This window comes from Oncorhynchus masou, chromosome 6 (genome assembly GCF_036934945.1).
Source record: "Oncorhynchus masou masou isolate Uvic2021 chromosome 6, UVic_Omas_1.1, whole genome shotgun sequence".
Taxonomy (NCBI): domain Eukaryota; kingdom Metazoa; phylum Chordata; class Actinopteri; order Salmoniformes; family Salmonidae; genus Oncorhynchus; species Oncorhynchus masou.
In genome coordinates, this window is record NC_088217.1 from 53,751,032 (window position 1) to 53,773,131 (window position 22,100).

Sequence of the window (22,100 nt, forward strand, 5' to 3'; positions counted from 1 at the left end):
GGCCTGCATCCCGGATTCGCCTCTTCACTGTTGATGTTGAGACTGCTGTTTTGTGGGTACTGTTTAATGAACCTGCCTCCCAATCCTCTTTCTATTCTGGTTAGGGCCAGTTTGCACTGTTCTGTAAAAAGAGTAATACACATCGTTGTACGATATATTCCGTTTCTTGGCAATTTCTCGCATGGAATAGCCTTCATTTCTCAGAACAAGAATAGACTGATGAGTTTCAGAAGAAAAATCTTCATTTTGAGCCTGTAATTGAACCCACAAATACTGATTCTCTAGATACTCAACTAGTTTAAAGAAGGCCAGTTGTATTGCCTCTTTAATCAGCAGTTTTCAACTATGCTAATATAATTGCAAAAGGGTTTTCTAATGATCAATGACCCTTTTAAAATGATAAACTTGGATTAGCTAACACAACGTGCCATTGGAACACAGGAGTGATGGTTGTTGATATGTACTATAGATATTCCATTAAAAAATAAGCCATTTCCAGCTACAATAGTCATTTACAACATTAACAATGTCTATACTGTATTTCTGATTAATTTGATGTTATTTTAATGGACACATTTTCTTTGCTTTTCTTTCAAAAACAATGTCATGTCTATGTGACCCCAAACTTTTGAACAGTAGTGTACATATTATTTAAATTACCTTGACTAACCGTTTCCACCGCACATTGACTCTGTACCGGTACCCCCTGTATATAGCCTCAATGGTTATTTTACTGCTGCTGTTTAATTATTTGTTACTTTTATTTTCTATTTTCTATTTTTTACTTATCTTTTTTTTTTACTCATAAAGCATTGTTGGTTAAGGGCTTGTAAGTAAGCATTTTACTGTAAGGTCTACAGCTGTTGTATTCGGCGCATGTGACAAATATAATTTGATTTGATTTGACAGCATTCAGGTCCCTGAGGACTGGAGTTGCTCATCCCTTGTCTATACATTAGGCTATTTGAAGGCAATACATTCTTGACAAGTGTCTAAATGAAACTGTTCATAGTAAGGAGAACATCCTGTAACTTGCTTCACATTTCAAATGATGTGCCGCAATTGGTGTTAAATGTTTCCTGTCCTAATGGATTGGGATTAAGATAGGAGACTGAACTGATCCTATATCTGTGTTAAATGTTTCCCCCTCTAATGCATTGGTATTAAGATAGGAGACTGAACTGATCCTAGATCTGTGTTAAACATTTCGCCCTCTAATGGATTGGGTTTAAGATAGGAGAGTAAACTGTTCCTAGACCGGTGTTAAACACATCCCCTCTAACGGATCACGATTAAGATTGGAGAGTAAACTGATCCTAGAACTGTGCCTATGGCCAACTTCTACCCAGAGCCTGGCTGAGGCCTGATTTCCTCCCCTCCTCCCCAAAGTGTGCACTCCATCTCATCGATTTAAAAGGAACAGACTAGTGTTAAGGGAACTCCCTCGAAACAGGGTTTACCAAACTCGGTCCTGGGGCCCTCCCTGGGTGCATAATTTGTTTTTTTTCTTCTACCCCTACACAGCTGATTCAAATAACCAACTCATCATCAAGCTTTGATTATTTGAATCAGCTGTGCAGTGCTAGGGCAAAACCACAATCCAATGCTTCTAAATAAATGAGGGGGGGGGGGTGAGTAAGTGGGTAGGGAGTGAGGGTAGGGAGCTGAAGAGGAGTAGGGAAGGTTTAGTGAATCGGAACGCAGCACAACAACAACTCATTACTTCCTCCAGCCAAGGCCATAACCGACCATGCACAGAGCAGATTAACATAAAGTGATGCAGCGTGAGCTGTGAGTTAACTACTGCCCCCATCTGGTGAAAATGAGTCATAACATGCTGAAACATAGCAGCGACATAGCAGTGCTCGCTAAGTGGCCTGGCTTTCACCAGCTGTTCAATTCCACACTAATGCGGATGGAGCCATGGTATTCTTTCAGGAGGCGCCTTGTGAGAGTTCTGGAAATGAGCAGAAATAGAATTCTTCCACCAAGAAGACCTCACTGGAATGCTGATGGAGGATTTGACTCAAACTAGAGGGGATGAGAGTGCAAGGAAATGGCAGCATCTGTTAGAACATGAATACTGCTGTTATGTTGCCACTTTGTTGTACAAATGAAAGGACACAATATGTTGCAATGGTTATTTCAGCTGGAGTTAAATGGATGAGTGGATAAGGTATGCAAAACTGCCTTGTGTTACAAAACAAAATGTAATTCACCATCAGTTTAAGCACAATCTTGACTCACATACTGTAGGGCAGACTTACTTACTCCTATTCTTGTCATGTACTGTGGGGACAATAACCTCAAGGCGCATTTAAATAACTTGAGAGTTCAACGTTAAGGTGACATGTTTACAATACCATTACCTTTACAGCCACAGAAACATGAAACAAGAAAAGGGTTGCTACTTTGAAGAATCTGAAATATAAAATATACTTTGATTTGTTTAATCACTTTTTTGGTTACTGCATGATTACTTATGTGTTATTTCATAATTTTGATGTCTTTACTATTATTCTACAATGTAGAAAATAGTAAAAATATAGAAAAACCCTGGAATGAGTAGGTGTGCCCAAACTTTTGACTGGTACTTTAAAGGTACTGTAAAAGGGGTTTCTTGGCCTATAATGAGTGATTTTATACTCCTAGTCTGGCATATCAAACACTACAGATGGAGGACTGAATATTTATTCATGGTCGTATGCTGAAGATGAAATATTGGTATACACAGTACAGTGCATGGTATTACCCTTTTAACTTCAGTGTAACTTTAAATAGTTTAGAAACAGCACCCTTTTCAAAAAGATGCAGTAACCACATCCCTCATCTCCGCATTCTCTCTCTCTTTCCCTATATCCTCACCCCTATCTCCCTCCCTCTCCCCTCTCTCTTCTTTTTCCTCTCGTCTCTGTCGCTCTCCTTCCATGCTGCTCTTTTCTTCCCTCTTCGATCCCTTTCTCCTATCAGTAAATCAGTGAGCCATTCCACAACCCCTAAGAACAGAGACAAGTGGATTTGCATTTTGATCCTTTACGATGGCCATTCCATCAGATGCTAGACCGATGCGTAGCATACTGTGTGAGCAGCATCACAAATGAGGAGAGAGAAAGAGAGAGCGAGAGAGGGAGGGAGAAATAGAGAGACATTTGGAGAGATTGTGTATGTTGAGAGAGAGACGGTGAGGGAGGAGAGAATTGACAGAGGGGGGTATTTGATTGAGAGTGGGAAAGGGGGAGACGGTGTGTACAGGAGAAAGAGGGCTAGAAAGAGAGGGAGAGTACTGACCTGCTCTGCTGCAGTGGAGAGAAGTGAGAGGAGAGACTGCAGTCTCTGCTTATGGGAGAATTCAGGGGATGTTACCACGACACTGAAACGTTAGCCCTACGAGCCTGATTATTGGATGGGTCACCCAGGCAGTGCGAATATCACATTAGACTGGTAAGACTTTCTACCGCACTCTCATTTCCTCCCTGTTAAGGATAACCAGCAGATGATATAGCAATTCAGGTCATTTTGGGACAACTTTCATAATGTACATTCTTTATTATAAATGAATCAGAATGACAATGGTTCTGTCATTTGAAGATTTGTCCTAGGAATCTGAAAATCGGTGTGTATCTGGGGCTTCAGGTTTGCGACTAACTAAGTGGAGCTGTCCAGTGCTGAGCTGCAGAGATGCAGAAATTGTAATGTAAGTGTACCTGCAGTACCTGCAGGCTTGAGGTAGATACTACTGACCTAGATAGAATGGATAGCTTTCTCTTCTTGTCTCTTTCTTGTCTCTTTTGCCTTACAGCCACTGAACAAGATGAGAGTGAGACAAGGACAGTAAGCTATTATACAGTTTTGGAATATAGCCTGTGGGAATTACTGTTAGGACTGTTATGATCAGTTGTGATGTATTATGTCCATTTGTTTGGCAGGAATAATTTAATGTAATAATTTTTAATTTGTTATATAATTCTCCTTATCTGTTCAGATTGTCATATATCGATACAAGAGAGGGCATGGTGGAAGCAGCTATGTCGATATTAGTCATTTTCCTTCTATCTGTAAAGTAAAACAATTAGTCATTTGATTGGTCAGATCCCAAACTCCATTGGCTACCATGGCCTCAGGCCGGCTGTAAAGTGACTGGATATCAGACAGAGGCAATTCAGCTGGATTTGATTTGCTCAGCAACAACTAGTTTGTCTCCTGTAATGTTTCACAAGTAGCCTTGAATGGACCACGTCTTGCGGAGTGGGGTATCGTATAGCCTCGAGCTATTTTAAGCTTTTTAGAACACTACACTGCACCTTTTGAAGATGCACAGTCTATTGATTTGTGGACTATAGGTCAATGAAGACACAGTCCTGAATTCAATCCAAGGTGCATTATAGAGCAGCACACTATACAGCCCACGATGCGGCTTTCAAAGGCATTTTCTGGGCCGTTTGCATTGGTGGTGAATATGTCGGCTCAAACGTAAATTACCTCTAGCCGTGTGTTATAAGGCACCTTGCATTGAATCCCAGCCACAGACTTGACAGAATACTGTTTCGCTGTTGCTGCTGACCCATGTTTCGATCATTTCACTGACTGTTGCCACTCTAGACAATTAATTTCCCACAGATACCATTGCCTTTATGCTTGGTATCTTAGGTAAAGAACTGTACAGTTCAACACAACACAACAATTCTGAATCATATATGTTATAATATGTCAGCTGCATTGAAGCATCTCTTTACATCCAAACAAGACTACACAAAGCTGTTGGTTTGACAATGTAATATTCTTCTTGATGGTAAAATGTATACAAAATGGGGTGCACATGGTTATCTTAGGCTGTCTGGATCTAGCGTCAGTGAATAACTGTTGTAGGCCTGTGTGTGTCTGTTTGTCCCCAGTGAGGACACATGTAATCAGGGTTAAGCTCTGTGTTTGCCAGCCATGTATGCCAAATCTGCCCAATTGCCTTGCCTCTGGGAAGCTTGCTGCATTGGAGAGCCTCTCACACACAGACAACAAGATACATACAGGCACATAACATTGTTCCCACAGTGACTGTACGTACATATCCCAAACAGACACCATGGATAACAGGCAAAATCCGCACTGAGCTAAAGGCCAGAGCTGCCGCTTTCAAGGAGTGAGTCACTAATCCTGATGCTTATAAGAAATCCCGCTATGCCCTCCGAAGAACCATCAAATAGGCAAAGAGTCAATACAGGACTAAGATCGAAACCTACTACACTGGGTCTGATGCTCGTCGGAAGTGGCAGGGCATGCAAACTACCACAGATTACAAAGGCAAACCCAGCAGCTGTCCAGTGACACAAGCCTACCAAACGAGATAAATACCTTATGTACACGCTTCGAGGCTAGCAACACTGAACTATGCATGAGAGCACCAGCTGTTCCGGACAACTGTGTGATCACACTCTCCGTAGCTGATGTGAGTAAGACCTTTAAACAGGTTAACATTCACAAGGCCGCAGGGCCAGACAGATTACTAGGAGGCGTACTTAGAGCATGCGCTGACCAGCTGGCAAGTGTCTTCATTAACATTTTCAACCACTCCCTGACCCAGTCTGTAAAATCTAGATGCATAGTCCCTGTCCCCAAAAAATGTCAAAGTAACCTGTTAAATGCCAAACCCCCCATAGCACTCACATTTGTAGTCATGAAATGCTTTGAAAGGCTGGTCATGGCTCACATCAACACCATCTTTACATATACATTTTAGTAATTTAGCAGACGGTTTTATCCAAAGCGAGTGCAAGTGTTGGTTCAGGTTTATTAAATGTCTTATTATTACTATTATTTGGGATGGCTGGGAGGTCACCAGGTAAGTAGGATGAATATTTAATGTTTGAAGAGTTAGGGTTTCAGTTATTTTCAGAAGATAATTCCTAGGTTCAGGGGGAAGATGGTTCCGCCATTGGGGTGCCAGGACAGAGAAGAGATTGAACTGGGTGGAGCAGGAGCTGCCCTCCTATAGGGGTCAAGAGACCTGAGGTGGCAGAGTGCTCGGGTTGGGGTGTAGGGTTTGAGCATAGCCAGAAGGTAGGGAGGGGCAATTCCTCTTGCTTTTTCCGTAGATAAGCACCATGTTCTTGTAGTGGATGCGAGCTTTGACTGGAAGCCAGTGGAGTGTGCAGAGGAGCGGGGTGACATGGGAGAACTTGGGAAGGTTGAAAACCAGGTGGGCTGCAGCATTCTGGATAAGTTGAAGGGGTTTGATGGCACAAGTGGGGTGCGCAGCGAGTTGCAGTAGTCCAGATGGGAGAGGACAAGTGCCTGAACCTGCAGGAGCGAATCACTGCTTTCATGTTTGCAGAGAACAACCGTGTGTTTTCCAGGGTCACATCCTGGTTCTTTGCACTCCGGGAGGGCGACACTGTGGTGTTGTAAACAGTGATGAAGAGGTCTTTGAGCGAGCAGGCCTTCCCGGTAGGAAAAGCAGCTCTGTCTTGTCAAGGTTGAGCTTGAGGTGGTTGGCTGACATCCAAGTTGAAATATCTGCCAGCACACAGAGATGCGTATCGCCACCTGGGTGTCAAAGGGGGGTAAGGATGTTCAATGATAGGAGTGACTATGTAAGGATATGACTGAGCTGACACCCTGGACACACTCCAATTCCCAAATTGCCCCAACAGATCCACAGATTAAGCAATCTTTATTCCACTCCACACTGGCCTTTCCTGCCTGGACAAGAGGAACAACTATGTGAGAATGCTGTTTGTTGACTACAGCTCAGTGTTCAACACCATTGTTCCATCCAAGCTCATCACTAAGCTAATTACATGGGATTAAACACTTCCTTCTGCAACTGGATCCTGGACTTCCTGACAGGTGGTGAGGGTAGGCAATAACACATCCGTCATGCTAAACCCTCAAAACAGGGGCCCCTCAGGGGTGCGTACTTAGTCCCCTCCTGTACTCTCTGTTCCACCACGACTGCGTGGCCGCGCACAACCCCAACACCGTCAATAAGTTTGCAGATGACACAACGGTGGTAGGCCCGATCACCGAAGATGATGAGACAGTCTACAGGAAGGAGGTCAGATACCTGGCCATGTGGTGCCTGGACAAGATCTCTCCTCAATGTCAGCATGACAAAGGAGCTGATCATGCACTACAGAAAATGGGGGGGCGAGCATGCCCCCATCCACATTGACGGGGCTGTTGTTGAGCAGGTCTTGAGCTTCAAGTTCCTCATGTTCACATCACTAAGGAACTGTCATGGTCCACACAAATCAACACAGTCATGAAAAAGGCACAACAACGCCTCTTCCCCTTCAAGAGGCTGAACAGATTTGGTATGGGCCCTCGGATCTTCAAAACTTTCTACAGCTGCACCATTGAGAGCATCTTGACTGGCATCACCACTTGGTATGACAACTGCATGGGATATGACCTCAAAGGTACACTTCAACTATGACAGACAAAATGAGGAAAAAAATCCAGAAAATCACATTGTAGGATTTTTAATGAATTTATTTGCAAATTATGGTGGAAAATAAGTATTTGGTCAATAACAAAAGTTTATCTCAATACTTTGTTATATACCCTTTGTTGGCAATGACAGGGGTCAAACGTTTTCTGTAAGTCTTCACAAGTTTTTCACACACTGTTGCTGGTATTTTGGCCATTCCTCCATGCAGATCTCCTCTAGAGCAGTGATGTTTTGGGGCTGTTGCTGGGCAACACGGACTTTCAACTCCCTCCAAAGATTTTCTATGGGGTTGAGATCTGGAGACTGGCTAGGCCACTCCAGGACCTTGAAATGCTTCTTACGAAGCCACTCCTTTGTTGCCTGGGCGGCATGTTTGGGATCATTGTCATGCTGAAAGACCCAGCCACGTTTCATATTCAATGTCCTTGCTGATGGAAGGAGGTTTTCACTCAAATTCTCAAGATACATGGCCCCATTCATTCTTTCTGTCACACCCTGGTCGTAATATATTGTGTTTGTCTTCATTTATTTGGTCAGGTCAGGGTGTGACATGGGTTTATTGTGGTGTGTTTTGTCTTGGTGTTTTGTGGGGTGTTGCGTGTGTGGCTTAGTGGGGTTATCTGGCAAAGTCTATGGCTGTCTGGAGTGGTTCTCATTCAGAGGCAGGTGTGTATCGTTGTCTCTGATTGGGAACCATATTTAGGCAGCCATATTCTTTGAGTATTTCGTGGATGATTGTTCCTGTCTCTGTGTTTGTTGTCACCAGATAGGCTGTATAGGTTTTCACGTTCCGTTTGCTGTTTTTGTATTGTTCGTGTTTTTTCGTCGTCATTAAACATGTATCAAAAATACCACGCTGCATTTTGGTCCGCTTCTCCTTCACCAGACGAGAACCGTTACAGAATCACCCACCACAACGGGAACAAGCGGCGTGGTAACAGGCAGGAGCAACAAAGAGAGGAATGGACATGGGAGGACGAATTGTTCGGAGAAGGACCCTGGGATCAGCCTGGAGAACATTGCCGCCCCAAAGAAGAACTGGAGGCGGTGAGAGCTGAGAGGCGCTGGTATGCGGAGGCAGCACGGCGACGCGGATGGAAGCCTGAGAGTCAGCCCCAAAAATGTATTGGGGGTGGCTCACAGGGAGTATGGTGATGCTAGGTAGGAGACCTACGCCAACTTCCTGTGGTTACCAGGGGGCTAGAGAGACCGGGCAGGCACCGTGTTATGCTGTGGTGAGCACGGTGTCTCCAGTGTGGGTGCATAGCCCGGTGCGGTATATTCCAGCTCAGCGTATCGGCCGGGCTAGTTTGAGCGTCGAGCCAAATGCCATGAAGCCGGCTCTACGCATCTGGTCCCCAGTGCGTCTCCTTGGGCCGGCTTACATGGCACCAGCCTTGCGCACGGTGTCCCCGGTTCGCCTACATAGCACAGTGCGGGCTATTCCACCTCGCCGCACTGGCAGGGCGACCGGGAGTATTCAACCAGGTAAAGTTGGGCAGGCTCAGTGCTCAAGAGCGCCAGTGTGCCTGTACGGTCCGGTCTACCCAGTACCACCTCCACACACCAGCCCTCCGGTGGCAGCTCCCCGCACCAGGCTTCCTGTGCGTGACCTCGGCCCAGTACCACCAGTGCCAGCACCACGCATCAGGCCTACAGTGCGCCTCGCCTCTCCAGCGCTGCCGGAGCCTTCCTCCTCTCCTACGCTGCCGTAGTCTCCCGCCTGTTCAGCGCTGCCCGAGCCTTCCTCCTCTCCTGTGCTGCCGGAGTCTCCCGCCTGTTCAGAGCTGCCAGAGCCTTCCTCCTCTACAGCGCTGCTGGAGTCTCCTGCCTGTTCAGCGCAGCCAGAGCTGCCAGCCTGCATGGAGCAGCCAGAGCTGCCAGTCTGCATGGAGCAGCCAGAGCTGCCAGTCTGCATGGAGCAGCCAGAGCTGCCAGTCTGCATGGAGCAGCCAGAGCTGTCAGTCTGCATGGAGCAGCCAGAGCTGTCAGTCTGCAAGGAGCTGCCAGTCTGCAAGGAGCTGCCAGTCTGCAAGGAGCCGCCAGAGCTGCCAGACTCTTCCAGATCTGCCAGTCAGCCAGACTCTTCCAGATCTGCCAGTCAGCCAGACTCTTCCAGATCTGCCAGTCAGCCAGACTCTTCCAGATCTGCCAGTCAACCAGACTCTTCCAAATCTGCCAGTCTGCCAGGATCTGCCAGAACCGCCAGCCAGCCAGGATCTGCCGGATCCAACTACCTGCCTGGGCTTCCTCTCAGTGCTGGGCTTCCTCTCAGTGCTGAGCTTCCTCTCAGTGCTGTGCTTCCTCTCAGTGCTGGGCTTCCTCTCAGTGCTGGGCTTCCTCTCAGTGCTGAGCTTCCTCTCAGTGCTGAGCTTCCTCTCAGTCCCAAGCTTCCCCTCAGTCCCGAGCTTCCCCTCAGTTCAGTGGGGTTCTGGGTGAGGACTACTAGGCCATGGTCTGCGGCGAGGGTGGACTATCATAGGACGCGAGGAGGAGGGATTAAGACATTAACGTCCCGCGCCGGAGCCGCCACCATGGACAGACGCCCACCCGGACCCTCCCCTATTGTTTTGATGTGCATCCGGGAGTCCGCACCTTGGGGGGGGGGTTCTGTCATGCCCTAGTCGTAATATATTGTGTTTGTCTTCATTTATTTGGTCAGGCCAGGGTGTGACATGGGTTTATTGTGGTGTGTTTTGTCTTGGGGTTTTGTGGGGTGTTGGGTGTGTGGCTTATTGGGGTTATCTGGCAAAGTCTATGGCTGTATGGAGTGGTTCTCAATCAGAGGCAGGTGTGTATCATTGTCTCTGATTGGGAACCATATTTAGGCAGCCATATTCTTTGAGTATTTCGTGGGTGATTGTTCCTGTCACCAGATAGGCTGTATAGGTTTTCACGTTCTGTTTGTTGTTTTTGTATTGTTCGTGTTTTTTCGTCATCATTAAACATGTATCAAAAATACCACGCTGCATTTTGGTCCGCTTCTCCTTCACCAGACGAGAACCGTTACACTTTCCTTTACACGGATCAGTCGTCCTGGTCCCTTTGCAGAAAAACAGCCCAAAGCTCTTGAATAGCACTTGAATAGAACAACATTTCATTTGACACAAGCACACACATACACACGCACGCACGCACTCACAAACACCCCCACACACACCACTACCATTACAACCCCATTGTATACATATATTATATCTAGTTTCTATCCATTTTCAATAGTTTACAAACCAACACTCCTTCACTGTGTATGAAAATATTGTAAACCATCATTCTCCAATAATGGTATTTTGCATCAGCGAATTCTCCAGAGAGTGTTTGTAGATGTCAGGAGAGATGGATCGGGGTAACCTATTACCAGACGAATAGGATTTAAGAGATGCCTCTGTCTTGTGAGTTGCAAATCTACTCTCTTCTCGTCATCTGCCATTATTGATTTTGTGAGTAACGGATCTACAACCAATTCCATATGTGCAGAATAGAGGATTATGCCTGTGTCATTTTTCACCTTAGATATCCTTTCCTGGGAGAACAACAGAATAGGGACAATAGGGACACAGAGCCGAACAATGCCCATTTGGGAACAAATAGCTCTTTATTTTACACATTGTTGAGTGGCCGGCTCTAGGTTAGAGGCACCCTTTTCATTCTATTGTGCCATTGCTCAGCCCTACCCAATCAAAGATGAGCATGACTCACAAAGAGTATCAACGTGATCTGTAAATGTTAATCATATGCTGGTATCACCCCTGAGAGTGACCAGGGTGTAGCTCTGAATTCTGGGACATAATTTGTCAGACTCTAATGTACATTCCCTATTCTTCCCTCCTGTCTCTGCCCATGAGAGCAACACAGAACTGGCACAGAATTATATGAAGCTTGCTAAGGCCTGAGAGGAGAATTGATTTTGTCAGTATGTTTGTAGTGTATAGAAATCCCTAAAGAAGACAGATGCTGTATGTGTAAGTGAAAGTCACCCAGTTAAATACTGCTTGATTAAAAGTCTAAAAGTATTTGGTTTTAAATATACTTAATTATCAAAAGTTAAAGTAAACGCTATAATTCATTTCAAATTCCTTATAGTATGCAAACCAGATGGCACAATTGTAAACGAATGTTAACAAAGCCAGGGGCATATTCCAACATTCAGACATCATTTACAAATGAAACATTTGTGTTTAGCGAGTCTGGGATGACCACGTGTTCTTGTAATGGCTTTCATTGGAAGAGGAATCATCAGACCAAAATGCAGCAGGGTACGTGTTCATCTTTAATAATTGCACTGAACACTGAATAAACAAAACAACAAAAAAGGAAAACCGAAACAGTCCTGCAAGGTGAATAACACTAAACAGAAATTAACTACCCACAACCTAAGGTGGCAAAACAGGCGACCTAAGTATGATTCCCAATCAGAGACAACGAAAGGCAGCTGTCCCTGATTGAGAACCATACCAGGCCGAAACAAGGAAATACAAAAACCTAGACATACAAACATAGAATGCCCACCCAAATCACACCCTGACCAAACAAAAATAGAAACATACAAAGCAATCTACGGGCAGGGCATGACAGTTCTCGTGAATTTGACAGTATTTTTGGGTGTCAGGGATAATGAATGGGAGTAAAAAGAACATATTTTCTTTAGAAATGTAATGGAGTAAATGTAAATGTTAAAAAATAGTATATAATATTTAAAATACAGATACCCCCAAAAACTACTTAAGTAATACTTAAACGTTTTTTTACTTAGTTACTTTACACCACTGTATATCTTTGTATTTGCACAGTGATCTCATCCGTCACATTGTTGATACTTGTAATGAGAATGTCCCTTATTAGACTTGAGAAGTCATTCAGTTATACATTTTGTAAATATGAATCATTACACGATAATGGCAACTACTGAGAACTTTTGGGAGAGCATTTGGCAATAACCGGAGGCTATAACCGTTGGTCTAATACGCATTCAAAGGTGATAATTCCCAATCAGCCTCTCCATCTCACCTACTCACAGTGTAAATTGTTTCAGTACAGTATCCATGCTAATCCTATTAGGATTTGCTAGAAAGAAGGAGGTTTCAGTCACAAGTGCCTCATTTCAATTTTGTGGAGATCATTGTTTCAGAAGACACTTATAATCACCTAAGTCTTCAGAGGTAACAGATCATTCATTATAACTGGAAGATAGCCCTCTTTGGAACTAATTTTGAATAGTGAGCCATATTCATCTAGCACATTTTCCACTTCAAGTAGAATTTGTATTAACTCCCACCATAAATTTGTGTTTAATCCCTAACTGACTGTGATGTAATTCTGTAATGTTTGATATTGACTTTCACAAGGGACTGAGGGTCTTCTTGATAGAATTTGATTCCATTGACCTTCATGTAATATATTTTCCATTTATTTATATATTTTGTATTTCACCTTTGTTTAGCCAGGTAGGCCAGTTGAAGTTCTCATTTACAACTGCCACCTTGGCCAAAATAAAGCAAAGCAGTGCAACAAAAACAACAACACAGAGTTACACATGGGATAAACAAACGTACAGTCAATAACACAATAGAAAAATATATGTACCGTGTGTGCAAATGTAGTATGATTAGGGAGGTGAGGCAACAAATAGTCCATGAATTACAATTTGGCATCAACACTAGAGTGATAGATGTGCGGATGAAGATGGGCAAGTAGAGATACTGGGGTGCAAAAGAGCATAAATAAATAACTATGGGGATGAGGGATTTGGGTGTGCTATTTACAGATGGATTGTGTACAGGTACAGTGATATGTCAGCTGCTCTGACAGCTGATGCTTAAAGTTAGAGTGGGAGATATCTCCAGTCTCCAGCATCAGTGATTTTTGCAATTCGTTCCAGTCATTGGCAGCAGAGAATTGGAAGGAAAGGCGGCCAAAGTAAGTGTTGGCTTTGGGGGAGACCAGTGAAGGCAGGATAGTCAGTTTTACGAGGGTATATTTGGCAGCATGAGTGAAGGAGGCTTTGTTGCGAAATAGGAAGCTGTTTCTATACTTAATTTTGAATTGGAGATGCTTATGTGAGTCTGGAAGGAGAGTTTACAGTTTAACCAGAAACCTAGGTAATTGTAAAAACAAGAAGCTCCCACGCTGAGGTCTGTCCAACGCTGGTCCGACCAATCTGATTCCACACTCCAAGACTGCTTCCATCACGTGGACTGGGATATGTTTCGTATTGCGTCAGACAACAACATTGACGAATACACTGATTCGGTGTGCGAGTTCATTAGAACGTGCATTGAAGATGTCGTTCCCATAGCAACGATTAAAACATTCCCAAACCAGAAACCGTGGATTGATGGCAGCATTCGCGTGAAACTGAAAGCACGAACCACTGCTTTTAATCAGGGCAAGGTGACCGGAAACATGACCGAATACAAACAGTGTAGCTATTCCCTCTGCAAGGCAATCAAACAAGCTAAGCGTCAGTATAGAGACAAAGTAGAATCTCAATTCAACGGCTCAGACACAAGAGGTATGTGGCAGGGTCTACAGTCAATCACGGATTACAAAAAGAAAACCAGCCCCGTCACAGACCAGGATGTCTTGCTCCCAGGCAGACTAAATAACTTTTTTGCCCGCTTTGAGGACAATACAGTGCCACTGACACAGCCTGCAACGAAAACATGCGGACTCTCCTTCACTGCAGCCAAGGTGAGTAAAACATTTAAACGTGTTAACCCTCGCAAGGCTGCACGCCCAGATGGCATCCCCAGCAGCGCCCTCAGAGCATGCGCAGACCAGCCGGCTGGTGTGTTTACGGACATATTCAATCAATCCCTATCCCAGTCTGCTGTTCCCACATGCTTCAAGAGGGCCACCATTGTTCCTGTTCCCAAGAAAGCTAAGATAACTGAGCTAAACGACTACCGCCCCGTAGCACTCACTTCCGTCATCATCATGAAGTGCTTTGAGAGACTAGTCAAGGACCATATCACCTCCACCCTACCTGACACCCTAGACCCACTCCAATTTGCTTGGAATAGGTCCACAGACGATGCAATCTCAACCACACTGCACACTGCCCTAACCCATCTGGACAAGAGGAATACCTATGTGAGAATGCTGTTCATCGACTACAGCTCGGCATTTAACACCATAGTACCCTCCAAGTTCATCATCAAGCCCGTCCTGTGCAACTGTGTACTGGACTTCCTGACGGGCTGCCCCCAGGTGGTGAGGGTAGGCAACAACATCTCCACCCCGCTGATCCTCAACACTGGGGCCCCTCAAGGGTGCGTTCTGAGCCCTCTCCTGTACTCCCTGTTCACCCACGACTGCGTGGCCACACACGCCTCCAACTCAATCATCAAGTTTGTGGACGACACAACAGTGGTAGGCTTGATTACCAACAACGACAAGATGGCCTACAGGGAGGAGGTGAGGGCCCTCGGAGTGTGGTGTCAGGAAAATAACCTCACACTCAACATCAACAAAACTAAGGAGATGATTGTGGACTTCAGGAAACAGCAGAGGGAACACCCCCCTATCCACATCGATGGAACAGTAGTGGGGAGGGTAGTAAGTTTTAAGTTCCTCGGCATACACATCACAGACAAACTGAATTGGTCCACCCACACAGCCAGCATCGTGAAGAAGGCTCAGCAGCACCTCTTCAACCTCAGGAGGCTGAAAAAATTCAGTTTGTCACCAAAATCACTCACAAACTTCTACAGATGCACAATCGAGAGCATCCTGGCGGGCTGTATCACCGCCTGGTACGGCAACTGCTCCGCCCACAACCGTAAGGCTCTCCAGAGGGTAGTGAGGTCTGCACAACGCATCACCGGGGGCAAACTACCTGCCCTCCAGGACACCTACACCACCCGATGTTACAGGAAGGCCATAAAGATCATCAAGGACAACAACCACCCGAGCCACTGCCTGTTCACCCCGCTATCATCCAGAAGGCGAGGTCAGTACAGGTGCATCAAAGCTGGGACCGAGAGACTGAAAAACAGCTACTATCTCAAGGCCATCAGACTGTTAAACAGCCACCACTAACATTGAGTGGCTGCTGCCAACACACTGCCTCAACTCCAGCCACTTTAATAATGGGAATTGATGTGAAATGATGTAAAATATATCACTAGCCACTTTAAACAATGCTGCCTAATATAATGTTTACATACCCTACATTATTCATCTCATATGTATACGTATATACTGTACTCTATATCATCTACTGCATCTTTATGTAATACATGTATCACTAGCCACTTTAACTATGCCACTTTGTTTACATACTCATCTCATATGTATATACTGTACTCGATACCATCTACTGTATCTTGCCTATGCTGCTCTGTACCATCACTCATTCATTCATATATCTTTATGTACATATTCTTTATCCCCTTACACTTGTGTGTATAAGACAGTAGTTTTGGAATTGTTAGTTAGATTACTTGTTGGTTATTACTGCATTGTCCGAACTAGAAGCGCAAGCATTTCGCTACACTCGCATTAACATCTACTAACCATGTGTATGTGACAAATAAAATTTGATTTGATTGTAGTTGTCCACATATTCTAAGTCAGAACTGTCTAGAGTTGTGATGCTAGTCGGGCGGGTGTGGGCAGTATTTGGTTGAGGAGCATGCATGGAGTTTTACTAGCATTTAAAAACAGTTGGAGGCCACGGAAAGAGTGTTGTATGGCATTGAAGCTCGTTTGGAGGTTTGTTAAACACAGTGTCCAAGAAGGGCCAGATGTATACAGAATGGTGTCGTCTGCGTAGAGGTGGATCAGAGAATCACCAGCAGCAGGAGCGACATCATAGATACAGTGAGGGAAAAAGTATTTGATCCCCTGCTGATTTTGTACGTTTGCCCAATGACAAAGAAATGATCAGTCTATAATTTTAATGGTAGGTTTATTTGAACAGTTATGGACAGAATAACAACAACAAAATCCAGAAAAACGCATGTCAAAAATGTTCTAAATTGATTTGCATTTTTTAATGAGGGAAATAAGTATTTCACCTCCTCTCAGTCAGAAAGATTTCTGGCTCCCGGGTGTCTTTTATACAGGTAATGAGCTGAGATTTGGCGCACACTCTTAAAGGGAAAAGAATCCCTTCTGAGATGTGTGCAAACCTGGTGGCCAACTACAAGAAACGTCTGACCTCTGTGATTTCCAACAAGGGTTTTGCCACCAAGTAGTAAGTCATGTTTTCCAGAGGGTCAAATACTTATTTCCCTCATTAAAATGCTAATCAATTTATAACAATTTTTCATGCGTTTTTCTGGATTTTGTTGTTTGTTATTCTGTCTCTCACTGTTCAAATAAACGTAACATTAAAATCATAGACTGATCATTTCTTTGTCAGTGGGCCAACGTACAAAATCAGCAGGGGATCAAATACTTTTTTCCCTTACTGTATATACAGAGAAAAGGGTCGGCCCAAGAATTGAACGCTGTGGCATTCCCATAGAGATTGCCAGAGGCCCGGACAACGGGCCCTCCAATTTGACACACTGAACTCTATCTGAGAAGTAGTTGGTGAACCAGGCGAGGCAGTCATTTGAGAAACCAAGGCTATTAAATCTGCCGATAAGAATGCAGTGATTGACAGAGTCGAAAGCCTTGGCCAGGTCGATGAAGACGGCTGCACAGTACTGTCTTTTATCGATGGCGGTTATGATATTGTTTAGTACCCTGAGCGTGGCTGAGGTGCACCCATGAACAGCTCAGAAACCAGATTGCATAGTGGAGAAGGTAAGGTGGGATTTGAAATTGTCAGTGATCTGTTTGTTAATTTGACTTTCGAAGATTTTAGGAAGGCAGGGCAGGATGGATATAGGTCTATAACAGTTTGAGTCTAGAGTGTCTCCCCGTTTGAATTGTGGGATGACCGCGGAAGCTTTCCAATATTTGCCATTTTAGTGTTTGAAAAGACCATCTGAAATGTCAGCCTGTTTGGGTGGGATGGAGTTTTGGCCTACCTGGTAACATCACCATGCAGTCAATTAGTTAATAGACCAATAAGAAAGCGAGTTCCAAACCTCTCTGCCAATAAAAGCTCTTTTTTTCTTCAGTTTTCCCCTACCCCTCAAACCACTCACAGACAGTCCCAGAAAAAGTATTGCTTGAGAAATTTATATTTGCAAAAAATATATTTTTTTGTTTATTTGTGATTGAAAACAATCACAGTCAGATACTTAATTGTTAACCAGAAACGATTTGATATTGAGATAAAAATGACTGCATTGGATCTTTAAGATACTGTGTCTCATTTCTCAAACAAATGAGATTAGCTTTTTCATCTCTGAGTTAATTTTATTCAGGAATTCATAGCACATTAAGGATGCAGGCCTACTGGCTGGCATATTATACACAATTATTTTTATCCTGAGATGTGGACTAAGTCCTTTTCCCTATGGACCTCTTCAGCCTTGTCATTTTATGTGCTGTTCTAATGTCTGACACAGCGATAAGGCATTGAGTTTGGTCACAATGAGTCACCTGGGATATCATCCATTTTGTTACTTTTATGCATTTGTGTGTGTGTGTGTTATATTAAAGGTTACGCACTTCATTGCCTGTGCTGCTGGTGATAACAACTGACGGTCCCTCTCTGTGTGTCTGTGCCTTGCCCCAGGGACTGTGTGTGTGGCCTAGTCATTGACGATGAAGTGGAACTTGTTTAAGAATAAGCCTGAGGCCATGGTGGGTCCAGAGCCCACGGGCACCGGTGCCACCATGACCGCGGCCCCAGCCGTAGCAATCGCCACCACAGTGGCTGAACCCCCAGGCAACGGTACAGAGTCCAAGAATGACATGTTCGAAGAGATCAAGAGCAAATTCTTGAACGAGATCGATAAGATCCCACGTAAGTCCTCCTTGTTTTTTCCCCCACTTCTGACTCATATTCATGTAATATGCATGGTATAATGCTGGAACAGAAAAGCCCAAGGTGAAAAAGAGCTCAAAGGAGCTTAATCTAACCAATACTGTGTGTTTGTGTTGCAGTCCCTTCCTGGGCTATCATAGCCATTGCTGTGGTGGCCGCCCTCCTCATCCTCACCTGCTGCTTTTGCATTATAAAGAAGTGCTGCTGCAAGAAGAAGAAGAACAAGAAGGGCAAGAAGGGAAAGGACGGCTTCAACATGAAGAACATGAAAGGGGATGAGGTATGGTGCTTCAGGCTCCGCTTATAAACTCAGCTGAGTTCACTAAGAACAGGCAACTCCCAAAGACATAACTTATATCACACTCAGGGTTCTTATTTCATCTGTCTAGTAAAAAGCAACAATATACTTATTTTTTGATGATGAGAGTAGACAAACATGACCAGAAATGACTTTGGCATAGCTGACAGACAAACGCTATATGTACATAAAAGTATGTGGACACCACTTGAAATTTGTAGATTCGGCTATTGCAGCCACATCCGTTGCTGACAGGTGTATAAACTTGAGCCCTCAACCATGCAATCTCCATAGGAAAAACATAGGATGCCACCTTAACAACAACTCAGTTCATCAAATTTTTGCCCTGCTAAAGTTGACCCGGTCAACTGTGACTGCTGTTATTGTGAAGTGGGAAAGTCTAGAAGAAACAACTGCTCAGCCGCGAAGTGGCTCACAAGCTCACAGAACAAGTCGCAGAGTGCTGAAGCGCGTAACGCCTCTGTCCTCGGTTGCAACACTCACTGCCAAGTTCCAAACTGCCTCGGGATCTTCATAAAATGTGTTTCCATAGCAGACACACACAAGCCTAAGATCACCATGCGCAATGCCAAGTGTCGGTTGGAGTGGTGTAAAGCTCGCCGCCATTGGTCTCTGGAGCAGTGGAAACGCGTTCTCTGGAGTGATGAAGCATGCTTCACCATCTGGCAGTCCGACGGAAGAATCTGGGTTTGGCGGATGCCAGGAGAACACTACCTGCCCCAATGCATAGTGCTGGCAGTAAAGTTTGATAGATGAGGAATAATGTTCTGGGGCTGTTGTTCATGGTTCGGGCTAGGTTCAGACTCCTTAGTTCCAGTGAAGGGAAATCTTAACGCTATAGCATACAATGACGTTCTAGACGATTCTGTGCTTTCAACTTTGTGGCAACAGATTGGGGAAGGCCCTTTCCTGTTTCAGAATGACAATGCCCCCATGTACAAAGCGAGGTCCATACAGAAATATTTTGTCTTGATCGGTGTGGAAGAACTTGACTGTCTGGCCCGCACAGAGCCCTGACCTCAACCCCATCGAACACCTTTTGGATGAATTGGAACGCCGGCTGCGAGCCAGGCCTAATTGCCCAACATCAGTGCCCGACCTCACTAATGCTCTTGTGTCTGAATGGAAGCAAGTCCCTGCAGCAATGTTCCAACATCTAGTGGAAAGCCTTCCCAGAAGAGTGGAGAATGTTGTAGCAGCAAAGGGGGGACCAACTCCATATTAATGAAATGTTCGACAAGCAGGTGTCCACATACTCTTGATCAGGTAGTGTATCTCCCAAGAGTTATTAGCCTACTAAACTACACACTACATACCAGTAAAGCTTTCTGTTTTATTTACTATGGAACTGTTTCTTTTGTTGAAGGGACTCAGGAACATTTCTGTCAATATCTATGTCGATTGGACCAACAACAAATGGTCATTAAGCATTCCTTGGTGTATCAGTAAAAACCTTTGACCTTTCATCAACAGCACTTTACAACATTTTTAGGGAGACATGTCGATAACCCCCTATCCTACCTGTTCTCTTGATATTGTTGTTGCCATCATTTTAAAAAGTGTGCTGTAGGGGAGAGTGGGGTATGTTGAGCCATGTTTTACACTCAGCATTACTAGGGAAATGTAGTATTATTTCTATCAAATATATAGATATATTTCAGGATGTTGTGTATCCCTGGAAATAATCAGAATTCATGTAAACATAACAGTTTTGAAAGCATTCCTTGTCCCGAAAAAATGTGGTCTCTTGGTAAGTTGAGCCGCCTTAGGGTAAGTGGGGTGATGGTGTTTTCCGTGTCAATGGGTGATGGCGCTGGTTTGTCAAAGTTTAATTAATGGAATGTGGGTGTGGTATATTGTTCAATGTCACTTATCCTTCCATTTCTTGACCAGTTGTCGAGGACATGGATGTTTTTCAATGTGCCAATTCATAGGCAAGTTCTCTGCATTTGAGGATTCTAACCCCAATGAAACTGATCCGCGAGATTCTTGATATGTTTAGCATGCTCAGACTCTGATACTATATAATTGCCTCTCTTTTGCACAGGTACTGTACATGTTAGTTCTCTTTTTTGTTAATGTACCTCTTCGATGTACCTCTTCGAACACACAAATGTGTGTTCTCTTGCTACTGCTCGAATGGGTTTCTCAACAACCTTTAAGGGGGTTAATACCTCTGCTTGTTTTTCCATTTGCATACACGGGACATGGTGATGTCTGCTCTGACTGTAACCACAAAAATTCACTATCTTGAGTTCATATGCATGACACATTGCAAAAATACTATGCATATAATGCATACAACTGGCAAAATGCAATCATAATTTGTATGGGGTATGGTGGTCATTGGCTCAACTTAGGCCTACCCCATGGCCATTGGCTCAACTTACCACAAGGCAAACATTTTGACTATTGCCCACACAGCTACAAGGATGCAATTTCATGCTAGAATTAGGACCTCATATTGTAGCATAAAGAGACCCCAACTGATGTACAAACCAATCTTAAAAACATCTACTTTGGTTTAGATACAAGAATCAAGAAAACAACAAAGTAATTTGACTTTTTTTAACCTAAATTGATAACAATTTTTGTCCATGTGGCTTCTTCCTTCACAGACAGACTTATGATCTCTTCCTAAAAATGTGGTCATGTGATTCATTTTGTGTGTGGTTTCCTAGAAACAAGGGGTGGCTCAACTAACCCTTTGGCTCAACTTACCCCACTCTTCCCCACATCATTGTGACATACATTGAAAAATTACACACTTTGTTATGGGGAAGGGACTAGGTAATCAGTGGGTAATGGGTAGAGAAAGTAATGGAGCCGTGCCATACGTGACATTCCAATAAGCGGATGACTGCTACAGAATCAAATTAAGACCCTACTTCTGTAGGGTAAGCTGGCCTCAATGCTTAAGAACAATGGATATGGTGCCTATGGACCCGAGGAGCCACATCTCAGACAGAGCAGAATAAACAGGGGGGAGGAAAAGAGCTCCTGCTTAATTCCAGGCTGAATGTATCTGATATTGTTGAGATGGCCCTAATGCACCAGTTAATTAAAACAATCAATTAATTGTCTCCACATGGTGAAAGATGGTCCTGGAAGTAGGACTTTTTCTTAATAAACAGACAATGTGTGTCATTTTTTTCATCATCCTAGTGTCGTCTGTGTTGTTGACTGCCTACAGTGTTTGTTTTCTGGTGTGTCGTAACTTCAAACCTCTTCCTTTCTCTGCTCTCCTCCTTCTCGCTCGGTGTCTTATGTGTGCACCGTGTTTCTTGACTGTGATGGACCCCTGATTTACGGTAGGTGGAAGGATCGTGGTGATGCTCTCTGGCCCATGGGCAGATGATGATGATGATGAGGGGGGGGGGTTCATGGAATGAAAGTCGTTTCTTCTTTGCTTTTCTAACATGTTTTGTAATGATGGCTTGAGAATG

At 44.2% G+C, this 22,100-nt stretch overlaps 1 protein-coding gene across 5 annotated transcripts in view; it reads left to right on the plus strand.

Annotated features, from left to right (window-relative positions):
* LOC135542288 (synaptotagmin-2-like) overlaps positions 1-22,100 on the plus strand; it is an 83,493-nt gene that overhangs the window by 42,566 nt on the left and 18,827 nt on the right. For 3 of the 5 annotated variants that reach the window (XM_064969146.1, XM_064969150.1, XM_064969149.1), the window contains exons 2-3: positions 18,084-18,314; positions 18,455-18,615. In XM_064969146.1, coding sequence (XP_064825218.1) covers positions 18,113-18,314; positions 18,455-18,615 — 363 coding nt within the window. In that variant the 5' untranslated portion in view covers positions 18,084-18,112. Of the gene's footprint in view, positions 1-3,261; positions 3,442-3,588; positions 3,695-18,083; positions 18,315-18,454; positions 18,616-22,100 lie in introns of those variants that run through there. The other 2 variants (XM_064969147.1, XM_064969148.1) reach the window with 2 other exon arrangements.